The sequence below is a fragment of the Melospiza melodia genome, chromosome 9, assembly GCF_035770615.1.
Source record: "Melospiza melodia melodia isolate bMelMel2 chromosome 9, bMelMel2.pri, whole genome shotgun sequence".
NCBI lineage: Eukaryota > Metazoa > Chordata > Aves > Passeriformes > Passerellidae > Melospiza > Melospiza melodia.
Genome location: NC_086202.1, coordinates 26,616,378 through 26,635,885, shown reverse-complemented (window position 1 = coordinate 26,635,885; position 19,508 = coordinate 26,616,378). Strand labels below are relative to the sequence as shown.

At 45.3% G+C, this 19,508-nt stretch overlaps 1 protein-coding gene and 1 long non-coding RNA gene across 2 annotated transcripts; one reads left to right on the top strand and one right to left on the bottom strand.

Moving 5' to 3' along the window:
* The first annotated feature begins 1,524 nt into the window (after window positions 1-1,524).
* Window positions 1,525-17,783, top strand: SNCG (synuclein gamma). Its single transcript, XM_063163968.1, has 5 exons — window positions 1,525-2,018; window positions 6,949-6,990; window positions 7,844-7,971; window positions 16,254-16,322; window positions 17,403-17,783. Exons 1-5 carry the CDS (start codon window positions 1,898-1,900, stop codon window positions 17,430-17,432), a joined length of 390 nt encoding a protein of 129 aa, XP_063020038.1. The 5' UTR covers window positions 1,525-1,897; the 3' UTR covers window positions 17,433-17,783.
* On the bottom strand, window positions 4,593-12,354 carry LOC134422122 (uncharacterized). The gene is made up of 3 exons (XR_010028731.1): window positions 12,185-12,354; window positions 9,875-10,009; window positions 4,593-5,049 (listed from the first exon to the last, which is right to left on the bottom strand). It is a non-coding gene; the product is annotated as an uncharacterized LOC134422122 (long non-coding RNA).
* Window positions 17,784-19,508: the final 1,725 nt, after the last annotated feature.

The following is a 19,508-nucleotide window of genomic DNA, read 5'->3' as shown; positions in this document are numbered from 1 at the left end:
AGTAAGGTGCAGATATCTTCAATCTGAGAGCACCTTGGGAGCAGGAAGGAGCACCAGCCATAGCAACAACCACCTGGGGGGAATTTTGACAGATGGTAAGAAAAACCTTTTCCACTTCTTGCTGCAGCATTCTGGAACTATGTGAGCTCCTATAATAATTGGTATGCTGTGCTGGCCTTCCTGTGATTCCTGCACTTTTTTAAATTAACAATTGATAAATTCATTAGTCTGACAGAGATTTGGCTCCTTTATATTCAGATGGAAATTTGTTCTTCATTTATAAGTAAAGAGACTTATTTGTGAGAAAAGGATTAAGAACTGTATATGTTATTTCCCAGATCAACAGCTTTTCAATAATTTCAGTATGAGGGAAGAAAAACACTTCCAAAAACTGAAGAATTATTCTTAGTTCCAGAGTAAGAACTGTTTGTGTACATGTCTGTATGTACCTGGAGATACAACATTTTTTGTTCAGACTTTTTTCTGTGTAGTCATTGCCCATCTGACACTTCCAGGCTGATAAATTGTGGCAGCAGTGGCTTGCAGACCATTGCACTTCATGATGTTGTAGTGGGCTATCTTTCCAAAATGCAATTCAGCCTCTGAATTTCATATTCTGTTTGCCTGGTGCAGAAAAACAGCCAAAGCAGGTCATGCTTTTGGCTCAAAGGCTGATGCAATGTGGCTTCCATAGTTTCACATCTGGCACTATTAAAATAAATAAATAAAAAATCACCTCGCTGCACCAGCGTTTGCTTTCACAGCTAGCACTGAACTTCATTTTGTTGTTGAGGAAATAACAGATTTAGGCCACTTAGGATCTACTTCAGAAAGCACTTTAACTTGAGTTTAACTGCAAGTATATTAGAATATCCAACTGTGATTAATGATCATGTTTTGGTATTTTTTCCTAGCCAGGCCTGGAGGCTGGATGGATCCTCTGTAAGATTTCCCCAGCCAGGTCTGTGCTGGCTGTTCTGACCCTGCTGTGCTCTGCGGCACCGGCTCTGACGTGAGGGATGGTGTTTGGTGTGAGATGTTGTCTCACTCTGCGGCGGCAGAGCAGGGCTCTGTCTACAGCAACTCAGAGAAACAAATTGGAAACAGGATTTCCCCCAACAGGCGTCTGATTTTTCAGAAATGAACTGTTGTAATGGGATATGCAGCTGAGCAAACCCCACAATTTATACAGCATGACTTCACACTTGACAAAACATAGCAGGTGGGACCTCAAGCTCGCTTCACCTGAGCACCAGGCCGTAGCTGGTTCCCTTTTTCTCAGGATTTACTAGAAATAATGTTCTTGTTACCATGTTGTGCAGGCTGGGTTCTGGTAAATGCCAGACCAAGAAACCTTGACCCTGTTTGTTTGCTGTCAGCGTTCCGTGCTCTCCACCCTCTGGGGCCCAGGAGAGCTCCTGGTGTTTGGCTCCTGCTGCAGCCTCGGGGAGATGCCCTTTCAGGAACTCAGCTCTTCTGCTAAAGTCTCCCTCTTCACTGAGACTATCCTTCACTGAGAGCATTGCAGCACATTTTAAAAGCTCTCTCTGTCTGGAAATGCTCCAGACAGCTCCTTACCTACCACTGTCATCGTCCTCCTCTCCCCCTCCCTCGTTAAAGCTCCCAAGCAGATCCGTATCATTAATATTTCAGTATCAGCTGTGCACGGGCATTGGCTACACTGCAGCACACTTCATCAATAAGAGCCAGCGAGGCTGTGAGCTCTGCCACACTGCCTTCATCCAGCACAGGAGGAAGAGCAAAGGCAGAGCCTGCCAGAGAAGCTGAGATCTGCCGAGGGTAAGGCTGCATCTCGCAGTCCCAGCCTTGAGCTGCTTTTTGCTGCTTTTGCTCCCTCATTCAGATCATCCCAGATAATACCCTAACAAGAACAAGAATGGATGTCTTTAAGAAAGGTTTCTCCATTGCTAAAGAAGGTGTGGTGGCTGCTGCAGAAAAGACCAAGCAGGGAGTGACAGAGGCTGCAGAGAAGACCAAAGAAGGGGTAATGTATGTAGGTAAGAGAGAACTAGTTTTGATCTACTTTTGAGCATGAAAAGCTGCATAGATTGTCTCTGAGAAAGTCTGGGAAAATGATATTGTGGCTGAAGCTTGGGAGTGACTAGCAGGATAGTCTGGATAAGATCCTGAGCTCAGCAGAATTGCTGTATAAACCTGGGGTACAACAGCCTCCCCATGCCTCAGTTTCCCCAGCTGTAAGTTACACATAGAAACCATGACTCCAGGGAAGACAGAATGATGTTAAGGAGCAGGTGCCCAGGTGAAAGGTTTGTTTGACTGTTCAGTGATTGTTTGCAGGGTGAGTCAGGCACTCTCCAGGCAAACAAGCAGTGCCAGTCTCTGCCTCACCTCCACGCTGGGAGGGACTCACTGAGGAGGTCCCTGAGAGGAGCCAACAGTGTTAGTATGAGGGGGTTGCAGGATGCATCTGTTTCCCCACAAACAAATGGGTTTGTCCTGAATCCTTCTCCTGTTCACCGACCTCTTTCGTTGCCCATGCACACATTAATCTTGCTTTACAAGAAAACGCCCAAATTCCTTTTGCCCAAAGAATAGGATCTGGAAAACAGTGTGCCTGATGTCCTGCCTAGAGACCTCTTTCACAGTTAATGGGCTGAAACCTCCCCTTTCAAGGTCACCCTTGAAACCCACTATCTCCACTTATCTAGCACATGCAATTATATGGCTGGATGGTCAGATACTCCATATAATACAAACTAAAGAGTCTTAGGTTCCCAAGACTGATTATCTCACTGCTGATTACTGCATTTCACACAGCTCTTTATTTTTGCGGGATGTGGGAGTGTTTCTTTTTGTAGGAAAGTTTACATGCAGGCTCTTCCTGCCATCCTACTGCAACATCCACAGCTGTACTTAGCTACTATATTTAAAACTGCTCTATTGCCAATAGCTACAGATATATATATTTGTATGTTACAAATTAAATACAAAATTTGTATGTAGCAGGTCTGATCATGTTTTTATCTTGAATTCTTAAATACTTAATTATTGACATGCTGGAAATGAATGGATGTAACAGTTCACACTTCAATTTGAAGCTGACCCACAAGAAAAAAAGGTAAGCAGCATTCCTGTAAACAACAAAACTAACTACAGCAAGTGAAACACCAGTCTAAGAAGTATCACATGTGGGTGTCACATTGTGGCACCTGCTTCCAGATCTGAGCTGTGCTGGGGTTATTCAGAGTTTTAATACATAATTTCTCACATCTCTTTTCAGTCACCTTGTACAGCTCCATACTGACCTGGTTTTTGTTGTTGAGCCAAGAGGTCTCTTTAGGAGATTGTAATCTTTTCAATAAACTTTTCTATGAGCCTAAAACTAAAATCCTTGAAACCTTAATCTCTGAATGAGGATCAAATAAGGATCAAGGTGAGGATTAAGTGCTTTCTCCTTTTATTGGTTTGGTTTGTTGGTATACTGCTGGTTCCTGCCCTGTCACGCACCAGTCAGAGCTTTGCCTTGGTCTGATTCAGTTCCTGTTGGGAAGCTCAGCCCTTTAGGGAAAATTCAGTCTTTCACAGGCAGGAAAAATAAAGACCAGATGCTAATTAGCTCAGAAAATGGGGGTTTTGTTTTAATAGCCAGAGAAGGTGGAGGTGTGGTATATTGGTTAAAACTGGAGTGATTAGTCTATTGTTCACGCTGCCTTTTGTCACTCTGTGCCACATGAGCAGTAAATCAGAGACCTGAACTGTTCCTTCCTTCCTTCTTCCCTTGCAGAGCCCTATCCCAGCAGCTTCATCTAGAGCATTAGGTGATGACACTTGAATTTTTGGATGCTAGGAGAGAATAATACTGTATTGAACCTCAAGGGTCTTTTGAGAACTTCAGGAAAGAGAACAAAATCCCCAGGGCCTAGGATGGATGAAGTGGATCCCTGACTTTTACTCAGGTTTGTGTTAACTCATTGCTGATTCTCTGAGGAGGATTCCAAATGTCTGGGCACAACCACCATGTCTGGTGAGTCACTTACTGCTGCCCAGGAGAAGAAAATAATAAAATGCTCACTCAGAGGCATCTGTCTGGAGTGAACAGCGCCACTGGGACACTGTGGCCACCTCGTCCCCCCTCTGATCCATCCAGGTTCAGCTCCCACAGCCCATGCCAGGCTGATGCCTCCCTTCTGTGCTAAGCCTGCAATGCGGTGCCCCTGCCCTTGCTGAACCCATGGGGTACAGAAAAGAGTGCAGGAAAGGAGAGGGAGGAATCCTGTATCATGGGTCGCCTCTGTGCTTGGTGAAATCACCGTCTGCTCTCCAAATTCCAACAGCCTCTGAGTGTGCCAAGGTGTCAGGAGATCCCTGCATGGTTAGTGTGGACCCAGCAGATGGTTCAGTGGGCTCTGGTTTTTAATTTGGTTTGAATAGGGGTGTAAGTGATGCTGAAGTTAATTAATGAATTTAATGCAAAGTTGCACCAGAGTATTGAGTCATTAGCCCTGTTTCATGCTATAGGTCAGGAAGCCTCAGCAAAAAACGCACTTGTAATTTTCCAGAAGGGTTTTCAACTGTGTGTGTTGCAGAAAGCCTCAACACACCAAGCTATGTTTAAACTGAGTGATTCCTGCAGGATTTAATGCACATCAAAATATCTCTCTCTGCTCTAGACCTTCTCCCGGGGCATAGCACCCCACCACCTCGGTCACACCCTGGCGATCCCAAAGCACTTGCAGATGACTCACAGCACTCAGAAGAGGCAGGATGCATGAACTTTAAATTCTGGGTACACAAGCTGCAGGCAAGGACTAATGAGTGAAATGAGATTGAGCATCAGGTGATTGCTTTCTGATTCAACAGATGCGGGCTGCTGGCAGGAGCGCTCGGAAGGTCGGTCGGGTTTCATGCGGTGCATAATGGATGGGAGCCTGAGTCATCGGGCGTGGCTGGGCCGGGAGGGTGAGGCGAGCTCTCCCCAGGCTGCGGCAGTGACTCTTCCCAATGACATTGCTTCTGTCATGAAATGGATTCAGATGTTTTCCTTCTAGCTGCATCCCTCCGTCTGGTCTGCAAATATAGCACCGGCTTACTCCTCCTCCCCGTAAAAGAATTGAGCCCAGATAGTCACCTTAAAAGTCTGGCAAAAAACATACAAAACTGCAGCTCTTGTCTCACTAAGTGTGTTTACTGCAAAACTGCAAAGGCATGAAAGGTTGGTACAGCAAATCATGTGCTGTGCTTACCTATCAGCTGCTGTTTGACCAAAAACCAGCAAAGGGCTAAGCTTGAGGATCTGAGTCTGGTATGAGACAGCTGTGTATGTCAAATCAATGTTGTGGCAGTCTTTCCTTGGAATGCTGCTGGGAGGGAAAATGAAGCAGGATGGTGTCTGAATTGAACCTTGTGTGTTTGGCCCATTCAGGGGCTCACATTCATGCCTTGAGACTTGCACCTGCTGTGCTCAGTGCTGTGCTTCTGCACATGTTTGTGTATCGTGGGCACCATCATTAAATCCAGTTCACAGCAGTGCACGTGTCATGTGCATCACTAGGAACTCAGTTTACAGCAGTAACAAATTAAAGGTACAAAGATTTCATTTCTTGACTTTTTAGACCATTTGGGAGGGTGGAATGAAATGTTGAGGGCATATTGTAGTAGAACAGTTTTGTTCTGCCCCAGGCAGGCGTTGCAACCACCAAAATAAATCAACAATTGAGAATTACATTCAACAATGTATAACATGTATCAGGCAAAACAGCACTGAGCTGGGCTGTTGTTATCAGGGCACTGCACCTGTTCTGCTTCTCAGGCTGTTAATGAGAATGAGCTGTGGTTTGTAACTGGTTTCTCCCACCCCACCCGTGGATGCTCCATTATCATGGAGTCAAAAATCTGCCTGGTTGTTGTCCATTTTTATCATTTTGATAGTTGGCCGTAGAAATCCTTCTGTTCTATCAGTATGGGAAACCTGAAGAGAAGCTGTGTATAGGTGCGATGATTTGCAATATACAGTAAAGTGGGACCAGTGGAATATTTTGGCTTGTGTTTATTTAACTTCCAGGAGAGATAAATTTGATTCCTTATTTTTTTAATGTGTAAAGCACCTAATTACCATGGGGGCTGCCCATGTGCCATATGATTTAACTTATCTGCAGCAATATCAAGTACAAAGGATATATAGCTTGTCACTTCAAGCATGGAGGAAAATCACAGAGATTAATTATTCCTCAGGGCTATTTGTGTTGCAAACTGAATGCCTTCACATCCTGTTAGCTTTTCTGCATTGAGAACAGTGAGATAAATTACAATGTAAGCACACATATGGTGTATTTTCATAATTTGAGATAAAACCATCTGTTTTCTGTGCATTGCTGGGGCAGGCACTTGCAGCCTAGGCTGAGGCACCAAACAGGGAATCCAGTAAGTAGGTATGTAGGAGGTAGGTGGTGGTTCTGTAAATTCAGTTTCAGGTTTCTCCAGAGTCTTTATTAGTGGTATAGAATGAGACTTTAAGTGACCAGTGCAGCCAAGTATCCTGCTGAAAGGCAGGGGAGAGTCATGGATGTGACTTCTTGTCCTGCAAGAGTGAGGTAGGTGAGATGTTGCCAGGCGATTTTATTTACAGTCATTTTTACAAGTAACTTAAAGTTGATTTACCACTACTCAACTGCTCACTTTGGAAATATTGCAGGAACAATTTTTTATAATCAAGATTTTTCAGGTCTAAGCATCTCCAGAGAATTTGCTGTTGAAGCTCTCCAACTCTCAACACAAAGATACTCGTTGGCTTTACTGGGGAGGGAAGCTGGTCTCTTTTCTGACTCCACAAATGGTTTGTGTCTGAGCAGGAGGTACCAGCAGGACCTTGGCTCCTCACTGCACTTCCTGAGAGCAGGAAACCATCTGTGTCCAGAAGTCAGGGTGTAATTTCCAGGCAGCACTGATGGATTGTGTTTCCTTTCACAGGCACCAAGACCAAGGAGGGTGTAGTGCAAAGTGTGACCTCAGGTAAGAGCACAGCCCAAGAGGGATGTAGAAATCTGTGGTGGTTGTTGGACCTCTTGGGAAGGCTGTCACCCCTGCCAAGTGGGAGGTCTCTGTGGGACACCACTGATCTGCCTGACCTTCCCACTGATGAGTAGAGGCTGCTTGCCAGGAGTGATGGTTCAGGGTCTGGCATTTGCAGTGGACACAGGTCAGAGAAAATATTTAATCAGTAGAGTAGGTCAGAAAAAAATCTAACACAGGTTCCTTGGCAGACTGGGATGATTCACAGCTATTTAGACATTTCACAATGTCAGGTGCACAGCCCAGCACGCTGAGAGGATTTACTTGCACCAAAACTGTGGTCTTTGGGAGGGTCCTGTCTGGCAGTTGCAGAGTCAGGGACCTAAAGGTCCCTTCTAGGGTAACCCCAACTCCAAGGAGGAGCAGCCATATGGACTGTCCTGAAGAAAGATGAATGGATCCTTTGCCTGGAGAATTTCATAACTATTGCTGTTTTCTGCCAAGGGGTATTAAATCAAACAGAAAGTAACCTGGAAGAGGTCATGCACAGTCTGCAATACCTTATTTACACTGTTGTCCCTTAGTATCTGGCAGTGAAATTTTCATTCTCTGGTTGCCCACAAAGACTGACAGGCTGCAGTGCTGCTCTCTAAGCAGCATTTTGTGCCAGACAAAAATCCTCACATACACAATCTAAATTCAGACGTGATCTCATCTAAAAAGCCCAAACAAGGACTGCACCAGGGCTAATTTCTTCTTTTACTTCAATGCAATCATTTGTCATCCCAGGGAATTTGGCAGCCTTCTGGCAGTGTCTAGTTTGCTGACTTTTCTGCTTTTGTTGAAACTGCAGTTGCTGAGAAGACCAAAGAGCAGGCCAACGTGGTGGGAGAAGCTGTAGTAGCCAGTGTGAACACAGTGGCAAACAAGACTGTAGAAGGAGCAGAGACCATCGTGGCCACTACAGGAGTTGTAAAAAAGGTGTGTTTGTTTGTTCTATGATGGGCAGGACAGAAGAGCCTTTGGATTAACCTGCAGACATTTACAGTTGATGGTTTTACTAATTTCATGAAAGGTTTTCAGCAATATCTGCTTCTGTATAATACTTAATATTATCATATAATGCCTAATGTAGTCACAGAATCATTTAGTTTGAAAGAGACACCTTGAGATCATCCAGTCCAACCCCCTTAGGGCCAATGAGAGAGGACTGTCCCAGTGGGTTTTGAATATCTCCATGGAAGTAGACTCCACAATATCCCTGGGCAACCTGTGCCAGTGTTTGACCACCCTCATAGGAAAAAGAGAATTGTTTTCTTCTGTTCAGACGGACCCATTAATCACTTGGTGCCTATTGTCTCTTGTCCCATCAGTGGGCGCTGCTGGCAACAGTCTGGCTCTCCATTTTCTTACGGATGTAGAAAAGCATTTTCCCCAGGGGGTCGAGTAGAAATGTGTGTGGGCAGCAGTGAGCGTGTGGCCTGAGTCAGGGCTCAGGGATGTGCAGAGTGGGAAGGCAGGGCAGCCTGCACTTGCCCTCGCCCCTGTGTGGTGCTGGCGGGATGCACAGGCTTGGCCTGGCCACAGCAGCTCCGGAGGCAGAAGAGGGCAGCAGCAAGCCAGGCACAGCCTGGTTCCTGCAGAAAGCCTGACCCGGCTGCTCTGCTTCCTGCTGGTTTGACAACAACCAAGTGCTTATTGATAAAAGGCCGTGTGACCCAAATTGTGTAGGGATTAAGCCAGGTTCAGACAAGGCATCTTCTGTCCTCCAGCCTAATTTGACGAAAGGGGCTGCTTCAAGTGAGGGGATTAAAGGGAGTCTGAAGGAGCAGAACAGTTCCTCAGATGAAGGCAGTGTTGATCATTAGAGAGGATGCTTTGGTAACAAACAGCACCCATTTGTACAGCACGAGGCCAATATTTGGCAGCTCTTTGGTAAGCCCTTCTCTTTCCCCTCTTCAGAGAGTGTGACCAGTGCTGTTGATGGCCACATGAGCTTTATGAGTCATAGCAAACCCAAACCCAGAATCAAAGCGAAGCCAGGCTGGCCAAAATTGTTTTAATTGTTCAGATAGTCGGCTGATTAATTTCCTGACCTGCACATAAACACATTGTGATGTGAAACAAAACTTCTACACAGCATATAAATCCTGAGAGAATAGCCTAACAAAAGAGAACAGCAGCTTCAAGTGACGCAAAATGTCCTCCTGAAAGCATGTGAACAGGGCAGATTCAGGAGTTCTGCTAAGCCCTTGGGATAAATTTAATCTCTATTCCCACTGGGAACAGCAGTTAGGCTGCAGGAGTGCAAACAGTGATTCCTAATTCCATGGGGCCAGAATTTCCCTTCCTACCTTTTGACTGACCGTGGGGTGATTGACCCAGGAGAGTGAGGAATTTGCTGATGGTAGGAATCCTTGCTGCAGATAGCAAGCTGTCTCCCCTCCAGCAAGGACTGAGCAGCAGCAGTCCTCCTTTCCTCCTAAGTGAGAACCCCACCTCAAAGACTGACAGCTACAGTTTACAGCTAATTTCAGAGTTTAAACCAATGCAGGTTTTCCAGAGAGCATCTGAACTGTCATTCTGATGTCTTCCATTGGTGTCCAATTGCTTAGACTTAAAATGGAGATTGATTAAGAACTAAAAAATTAGGATGTGTCACATGCCAAAGGGCAGACTAAATGGAGCCAGAAAACTGCTTTGGATACAGTGTCATGCCAAACAGCAGAGGTGCTGAGGCAGCAGACTGAAAATGGGAGGAGAAAAACAAGGAAAATCACAGGACAAAAAAATTCAGGAAAAACATTTGTTTCTGTGAAAGAGGGTTAATCTGTTCTGCTGGATTAGTTCAGTTTAAGAGTGCAAATCTTTTATTCATACTCACCATACTTTAGCATGTAGCTAGACACCTTTCAGATCCAGCTAGACACAGAAGATTGGACTCCACATGCACGTCGAGGCCATCCCCACTGCTGATGGATAATTGCCATGGAGCCAAAGCTGCTCCAGAGGGAGGGCCCTGAAAGGAGTATAAGGAGTTGTGCTGGGCTCTCAGCACCAGCTGTTTTTTCTCCAGAACTGCTCCTATTATGTTACACAATTTGCTAATGGAAATACATCCAGAGTCTGCCAATAGCAGCAGCAGGCACTGTAATGCATGAGGGAGACCCACTGGAGATACACTAAGAGTGATAATGTACAGCTTTTAAATGTTTAAACAGTGAATATCCACTGTTATAATCCTGCAGTCCTGGAATAATCACAAGCATTTCAGCGCCAGAAGTTTGAGAGAGCATCCAATCCTGAGATTTGTTTGTGCTCCATACTATCCTCCCTCTTTGTAATTGCACAGAGCACTTGCCAACGTCTTATTTGGGTTTTCAACTATCTCCAGTATTGTTCCCTGCTATAGAAGGGCTGTTCCAAGTGCCAGGGATCTGTGAATGCCTGGCACTGAGCTTGGGGGAGCTCAGGGCTGGGGACTCCAGTGGCCCAGAAGGCATGTCCCCAGCTGGCCATTGCCACTATTAATATCAATTACTGAGAGCTAGTTGACATTTAGCCTGTGCATTTGGCAGCTGGGATCAGTGGCAGGCACACATTAGGAAAGAGGGGGGTACTCTAAGGGTTTTGGGGTAAGTCTTGCTCAGGATAGCCGTGAGGTACAGGTGTATCAGATGGTGACTTTGGCCATGGGAAAGAATTCAGCCCTTTGTTGCGTCACAGCAGGCACTGAAATGTGGGCACCCTGGCAGGCTGCTGTTCCTCACTGTCCTTGGGGGGAGCACTCAGAAGGAAATGGGCCTGAAGTAACCCTACACCTATGGAGGGGTGCCAAGCAGATGAGAACAACCTTGAGTTGTGCTGGCACTGCCTGACAGGGCTTTGGCACTGACCTGGTCACTGCTGAGTACAAGAAATAATTGACTCATTTGGGGGAGTTTTTAAGTATCAGCTAAAAAATCTGTAAATTAAGAGATTATAAACCCTCTGCAATTTTTCTGACACAAAAAGGAACGAAACCAGTCAGTAATGTGTTCTGTCTGTGGCTTTGCACCCATCCCCATCCCTGGGGTGGACATTAGGAGATTCCAGTGAGATAATCACCCACTAAATATCCCTGTCTTAGAGGAGGATTAATGCTTCGTCTGTATGACACAGCACAGAGCTTGCTGCAATGCAGACACCACGTGGCTGGAACAAGCCCATGTACCTACACATGCTCTCAAAATGTCCCTCAGGGCTTGGAACAATTTCCCCAGTAACTGATGCTTCCCTACGCCTTCCATCCAAATCTTCCCTTTAGATCTATTTGTCCTGTCAGTTTTTATGATTTAGTTGTCGGTTCATGACTCTGTCACTTTGAATTGGGTCTGATCTGGTTTTTACTTCAGCCCATGAATTAAATGAGCATTTGTCAGTTATGTGCAACCGCTGGGCGCGTTCTCTGGATCGCAGTGTTTCTGTGCACCTGACCTGGCGCGCGTGGCCGCACCCACGCCATGGCTCATCTCTTTCATAACAATGCACATCCTAAGTGGGAAAGGCTGCTCTTCATGGCCTTAATTCCCTTCACTTACACCCTGCAACGCCTCTGATGCAGGGCAGTCTGTTGAACAGAAGGAATTAGCAGCAGAAACTGAGTGACCTTCCTGTCCAAGTTACATTGGGCTGGGCAAGTGCCACAAGGAGAGAGCAACCGAGGGCATCTGAGAAGGCACCAAGGGCAGAGCTGCTAAGCAGGAGGAGCAGGGAAATCAACAGCCAAACCACCCAACAATTAGGTAGAATAAATAGCTGAAACTTGTTTCCCTTTGTATTCAAGCTTCCCTGTAGTTAGCTGATGCAGTGATGCATCCCAGTAGTATCCTTCCACATGTCGTGGAGCACGGGGGACTGCACAAGCAGCATGGATTGGGGCACTCAGCCTTATAGGCACTTTTTCTGTGCTCCCCTCTCAGTCTCATTAGTGCATTCAGGCAGACATTTTCCCATGCAAAATAGTTGAGTTAGTGGCACTAGTGAAGCCTTAAAGCCTACAAGACCATGGATGTGCTCCATGGCTCAAGGCTGTACCCCTGCAATCCCATAGGACACACATTAAATCTGTTTCATTTGTATAAGCAGTCCCAGGAGACTTCTGAGAGAGTCTGGCTGTGAGCTGGATAAAAACAAAGCCAACACAAAAGACTACCTGGATTTGTAGGGTAAGACAGGAATCCTGCATGCCCCTCTGTCTGTTCTGTTGGTGGGTCCACTCACTTGAATCAAGGGTTGACCCCTTAGTCAGAGCTGTTGGCGTCACTCTGAGCTGAAACCTGTCCAGGACAGCTCGTCCACAGGACCTGCCAGGCTGCCTGAGGCTCTCCTAGGGAGTGGCTTGGGGATGCTGCCAGGCAGCATCGTGTTTGCTCCTGCAGCCGAGGTCAGGAGCACCACAGGAGGCTGAGCCTCTCCACCTTATGCAACTGATGTCCCTTTGAGGGCCTTGAATTTGTAGCACATTAGGCTGCCAGTGAACCTCTGTGGCTTCTCAGCCTTAAAATAATAATAATAATAATAATGATGATGATGATGAAATCTTGTTTGCCACTGAATTTGTTGAGATTTGAGGAGTATATTCCAGCATCCAATATCTGGACTGCTTTCTGTGTTATAGAAGCACAATAATCTTAGTAAGATTGTTTATGTCTGAATATTTGGGGAGAGCAACAAAACTCCCACAGGCCTACAAGATAATATAGACAAAAATATATAAGTTCTACTTCATATATGAACTCAGACAGTGGACAAATCAGTTGCTGAAGAGCTGAAAAGGGGAATTTCATAGAACCTGTGAAAATGAGAAATCTGAGGAATTAAATTGTAATTAATTTCTTCCACTATTTCTGGGCTTTCAAAATCAGTTTTTAAAACAACTTATTAAAATATCTGAACCCAGAAGCCTATAGTACAGTCTATTTAAGATCCCTTACTATTATACAGGAATATTTTTATAAATGGCAGGTTAATTTGTTGAGTTTTTAATTAGTGATAGCTGAACATGTAGCTCTGTTTCATAATCTTAGCGAAATATTGTATTTTATATATGGAGATTTCCTGTGGTGTATATATTCCACATAAAATATATTTTTAAACACACAAAATATTTAAAAACTTATGTACTGTTCTTGGAAAGAATTCTGAGGTCTTGTGTTTCATTTAACTGTTATGTTCAAGTATTTCACTTTTCTTTCTTCATTAGCAAAAAAAGATTCAAGTGCCCACCCAAAACCAGAAGAAACTAGCCCATAGCAAACTAAATATTTAATTTTATTTCCTTTTAAAATATTTTTTTCTAAGAGAGTATGTAATTTCTGAGAGGAAATATTGGGCTCTCCCTTTAGGAGCCGGTGGAGCATTACTAATTGTTTCATGGTTTCAACATGCCTTTAGCTGAGAAAATGTTTCCCCTTTTGATGAGGAGATGAGCACTGACAGGAATGACTAAACTCTTTCTGCCCCCCAAGGAAGTTGGGTTTTCACCCCTTGTTTCTTGCCCAGCATTGTTCTGTGAGTCAGTGTTATAGCTGGAGCTGGTGCCCAGGAATTTCTGGCTCTGTCCGAAGTGGAGACCCCTACCCAACAAGGTCCTGCCCTGGATGTTGTCTTCCTGAGCAGTGCCTGAAATCCCCAGGCAGGTAACACCCAGCTGAAGAATGCAGCCCTTCCTCACCTCCTGCTCCCTGTTCCGGGCAGGGTGGAAGCGCGTGAGCAAAAGGCTGTGAAGCGCCATCCCGAACACAGCCTGACACCTCTTCATCCTGCTATTGTGCTGGCTCCTCCAACACAGCCTAGAAACACCCTCCAGAAACTCAGTTGCTTCCCTTTCTAAAAATAGATGGTTGATTTTTAGCCTTCTGGAGCAGTCTTGGCAGAGAGCACAATCTGAGGGATGTGAGAAGCAGCACAATAGCTGACCAGGGATTCTCCAGCCCACCCCGTGCTCTTGGATACAGCATCCCTAGGATGGTCCTGAGAAATTTGTCCCTCTCCCAGGACTCTTTCACATCTACCAGAGCCAGGCTCCCTTCCCACAGGAACAATAGGTGCCCATACCCTGTGGAAAGATGGAGTGCACTGCACTGGTCCTTGTGTTCCTGTGAGCTGTTCCCCAGTTTTCCCAATGCAGCTCAGCACTTTAGGCAGCTGCCTTTGATTGACCTTCACAATTTCACACAGCAGCTGGTAACTCCACCTGCAAAACACTATGAAATGCCTGCTCTTGCAGCTATTGACAATGGCTTCCATTGGAAGTTTCTTTCCTTTCCACCTAATAGTCAAAAATCTGTTTGTAAATCTTCAAAATACAATTTGAGGCTATTTACCTGCTTTGGCCTAATGTGCACTGTTGAGTTATAAGGTGTAGATATACAAAGTATAATATAAATGCAAATGTAAAATGCTTTAAAGCTGCAGGCTGGATCCTGAGGCTGGATGAGCATCCATAAATTCAGAGTAGAGAGCAGTTTGCTGGCAGCAGGAGAGCTGACTCATCTCAGAAACACTGTGACCAAGCGGCTCCATCAGAGCAGTGGCCTCTCCTGAGGAGCTGCAGGTCTCCCTGCAGGAGAAACTGGCTTCCATGATGTGCAGTTTGATGTCATTTGGTTCCCTGGGCTTGCTTAACACAGCTCACGTTGGTAGCAGCAAGGATCATTTCAGCCAACACTGCAATGCAAGTTAAGAGCACGTTCCTTAGGAGAAGATGGTCACACTGTGCTTCTCATCTAGGGATACCAGCAGCCCATGGTGCTCTCCATAAATAGACTGATCAGCTCTGGTCTCAACAGGGAGATGGAGGAATGCCTGCAGCTGTGACAGACATCGGTACAGGGCTGCAGCTCATACTTTGGCTGTTTTCTGCCTCCAGTGCATTGATTTTACCATGGCTTGCATGGAGAACAGGAAGCCCATAGGTAGGACAAGCAGTGCTTCTACCTCCTGGCTCCCCTTGCTGCCACACAGGGAAGTTCAATTTCCAGATTAAATCTTCACGGGCTGTACCTTGTATCCATGTAACTCCATCTGTTTTTCCTTTTTACTTCACATCGCCTTTTTTTCCCAAGTTCAGTTCAAAAAGCAGCAGGCATGGCAGGGATGTTATCCTGCTGATGAGAACAGTTGTGACTGGACAGGAAAGTAAGGACATGTGTGAAAAGGAAAAGAGAGTACCCTAAACACATGGAGCATAAAGTTTTGTTTACAGTAGGTTTGGCAGGGACATTGATTTGTATTGCATCAGCAGCAGCACCAAGCAAAGTAATGGCCTTGTGTTTCCAAAATATTGAAATTCATAACTTTGCCTTCCATGCAAAATTGACTTTTCCTTTCCTTAATGTATGTGTCTCTGGTTCCCTCTGTGGTGGTCCTGAGGGAAGAGGGGACCATTTGGGAAGAGAGTCATTCAGGGAAGCTGCTGGGCATGTGTGCTCAAAGAAAACAGAGAAGCTTTGTAATTTTAGTTGAGTTCTCTGGTGAAGTCAAATAAAATTACAGAGGTCCTCCTATTTCTGCTTCACCTTACTCTCACACCGATTCCACCCAGGTGCATTTCTGCTTTCTGTCCATCCCCTGTGCACATCCAATATGGTCAGGATTTTGTCTTCTCTTCCCATGTGGCCAAATTGTGTTTAACATAATTACCTGGTAATGCAACATTTTCTCTTCTTCTGTGAATAGGAAGGTAGCTGAAAGATGTAGGCAAGTAGAAGAGCCCAAAATACTTAAGTAAATGCTTGGACTCAAACAAAAAGAAAGGCTTATTCTTTGATAAGGATATTTTTTCTGAAGCATGACATTACCAGCACCACAGTACTGCTATATCTTCGATTCAATTTAGTCTGTGCAATGAGTGCTCAGGGTAAGATAATGTGGGGAAAGGCTGGGTATAGCCTTGCTATCCATAAATTTATTTGTTTCTCCCAAATTTCTTCACACTGATGGAGTCAAAACTCTGGTCTCAATGACAGAAAAAGAGCTGGTTTTCTGTATGAAAAAGACCCTAAACCAGGCCGTAAGAAATTGAGTTGTTTTTTTCATAGATATCTGCTCAAACCATCTGCACAACAAAAATGGATTTCAAGCAGTATCTGCCATCTATTCAAGCTGCTAATTTGCCTGTGTGTGTAATGCTCACCCCCATGTCACTCAGCCTGTCTGAGGTGAGGGTGATGACTCTGCATGTGGCAGCAGGGACAAACATGTTTCTTGTGACTTGGCAGGAGGACCTGGCCCCGCCGCAGCCGCCCGAGCAGCCCAGGCTGGAGGGAGAGGGGGCCCCAGCAGGAGAGGTGAGTGCTGCCACATCCCCGCTGCCCCGGGCCCTCTGTGCCACCCCCTGCCTCTGTCGGGCTGCTGGCTTCCCCTGGCACAATGTCCCCTTTGCCACCTGGGCTTCTGGAGCTGCCGTGCAAGGAGCCCATCACTGTTCCCACTTTGCTGAGTTGTTGGACAAAAACCTCTTCTGTTCTCATTCTCGCCATTTCCTTATCTTGGGAATTTTCCGTGAGTGACAGATGGACAGATTGCAAACTGCTGCCTGATTTGGGTTGATTTTGGGGTGTAAATGCACATATTAAAGTGAATGCTGTCCTATGGTTCTGTCATCACATGGAATAGCTTTTTCCTGTTTGCAGCCATGTTTTAGAAGAAATTTAGATATCAAGTTAAGTTTTTCTACAGATTTTCTGTATTTAAATTAGTTCATTTGCTTTTTTAACTGTTCTACCTGCAACATTCTTTTGAAGCCCTGGGTCAAAAATTTGTCTCTGGGCCAATTTCAACTCTTGAACAAGGATGACTTTTTATCCAACATGGACAATAGGGGCAAATGCTTCTCATGTGGTATTTCCTTTACAATTTCAGTGTTAAGGCCTATGTCTGACCCTTCCACCAGTACTGCATGCACCCAAACCTCACAGTTTTCAGCCTTTCTGAATCTCAGGCTGTTTTCATGGTCCCCAAAGCTCCCAAAAGTCTCATCTTGCATCTCCCACCTTCCTCCAGCCATCACCCCCCACTGCCAGTCCCAGAAATGGGCCCCACAATCCCAATGGCTGCATGGCTGCAGCAGGGCTGGGTTAGGCAGGAGCACAAAGCAGGACACTCCTGCCAGTGGAGCCTGGCCCCACATTAACTGGACTTGAATTCACACCCTTGTTTTCCCCAGAGATCTGAGTTACACCAGGAGTGTGTCTGGTTTCCAGAGGGAATGGATAATTCATTTATTTTCTGCATCGCCTATGGTCTTCATTGTTTTTAGCTCTTTGTGGGGTTTTGTATGGTGACTGTCAGCATTGATTTTTCTCCCAAATTTATTTGTTTATGTTTTCCAAATATTTACCTATTTTCTTACTTTTCTTCTCTCACAGGGTGAAACTGGAGGTGATGCATCAAGTTAGGGAATTCTTGCTCAAAAGAGACCATTCCAAGAGCATACATGGAAGTATTAGCTGACACCACGACAGGAAAATCCCACTGTCCATAGACTAATTGCATTCAGCTCTGTAGTCTTGCACTTGCCTCATAAACCAGTCATACAATATATGTAAGCCAGACTCCTCACTTGTAAGTAACATGCAGGTGTGTACTGGGCTGTGTGTCTTTCCCAGCCTCCCTCCTGGCCTCCCAGTTGCTTTGTATATTTTGGTTGGACTCACAAATCTGTGTCTTGCATCCATATGCACTGGCACTTGGGATCTCTAGGCATTATGGAATTTTTTTTTTTTAACTAATAAAAAGTGTTTGAACAAGTTTTTTGTCTTGTCGGTTTTGTTTGCACATTTTAGATGTGGATCCTTCTAGACTGATGCATTCTTCCTGTAAAAGTGCAGTATTAGAATACTCAAAGCTGTAAAGGCCTTAAATCATGTTGTAAGAGATGAAGAATCATGAAAAATTGTATTTCTGAAAACAGTACTGTAGGTAGGCTGGGTTTCTGTCTCTCAGGGCTGAAAAATATTTCACTTTTTAAATACTTGCCATGTTTAAGAGAGAATGTGGGGGTGATACAGGATGAAAGGAGGCTTTTTAAAGGAATCTGAGAGTGATGTTGAGCTCAGTTTATTCTGTTTGCAGCAGAAAGCTCTCCTGACATCAGGATTTAACAAGCTGCCAGAAGGTAATTAAAGAAATGTGATGGGCACCAGCTGACCTGGTCAGAACTGCACTGCAGCTGGCAGGGACAGGCAGGGTTGCTGTGAAATGTGTGAGTGTGAGGGCAGGTGCCAAAGGAGAATCTCCTGGTGCAGCAGGAACACGGAGCTGCTGTTGGTTACAGCACTCAGGCAGGCAGATCAGCTGCTGAGACCCTCCGCATTCACCAGGGGAGAGAGCAGGAAAACGTGGCTGTGAATAATGAGCTACATTTAAAGCACATCTGTAGGTATGGATATAAAAATGGGTTCTTTTATTTACCTGCAGGAAGAGCACCCACGAATCCAGGAGAAGCCAGTGTAAAAACTGTTGAGATTTAAACTGCTTCAAAATCAGACCAATAATCTTCATTAAGCTGTTAAATGATGGTGACTATGGAAGGTAGAAGAGACTTGCTGTGGCATGGAAGCATCTAGCAAGTGTGCTGGCAGCCTCTGTCAGGCGTAACAGCATGTGTAAAGCATTGCCTTGCAGAGACCACAGGATTTCCATCCCAGTGGGTCTTTGATCTCAACACAGAAAGGGAACAAAAGAGCCCTAGAAGAGGTAACAAGGACCCTCAAAGGAAGATATATCTGATATGTGCATACTCTTTTCAGATGTCCTGCAAGTATCTGCCAATTAAACAGTCACTAAAATTGAGGCCAAGGTAAGAGGACATAAAGAGTTACTCATACCCAGCAGCAGGAAGCTGGATTCTATTCTCAGTGCTCACTAGAGAGACACAGAAAAACCTTTTGCTCAAAAGCTTTGCTTTATGGGGACACAAACAAAAGTGTTTCAAAAAAAGTGTTTTGCAAAAATTCGGAGGTGAATGCCTTCACTATGTAGGGCATGCGTGGGAGGCAGGAGCTGTAACTCAAAGGAGCAGTAAGCTGCTCCCCAAATGCCCATCTCTCAATCAGGCTGTGCCCCTGGTTCCAAGGGCTTCAACCAGGGCAGAATGGTAATTACTGAGCTAAGAATGCTTTGCCACATCTTTGCCACACTGAGCTATGTGGCTGCTTGGGAGAGCAGCATGCAGCTCTCTGTGTTTCCTTCCCTGTGCAAGGGAAAGGGTTTTCCCAGTATTTACATACCTTTATATGGAACTGTGGGACTGAAAACACTGCTTGACTACTGGCCAACGTTTGGGCACCAAAAGTGTCCAAATGTTTCCTACAGATCTGCCTCTGCACTTGCCTGCCTCTCACATGGGAGAGCCCTACTCTGGGCCCAGGCAGGTGCAGTCCCTGCACAGGTCTGGTCTAGTCCATGGCAGTCAGAGCCCAGAGAGTGTTTATGTATCTTGCACAGGCACTCCCAAATCTTGGAGACAGACA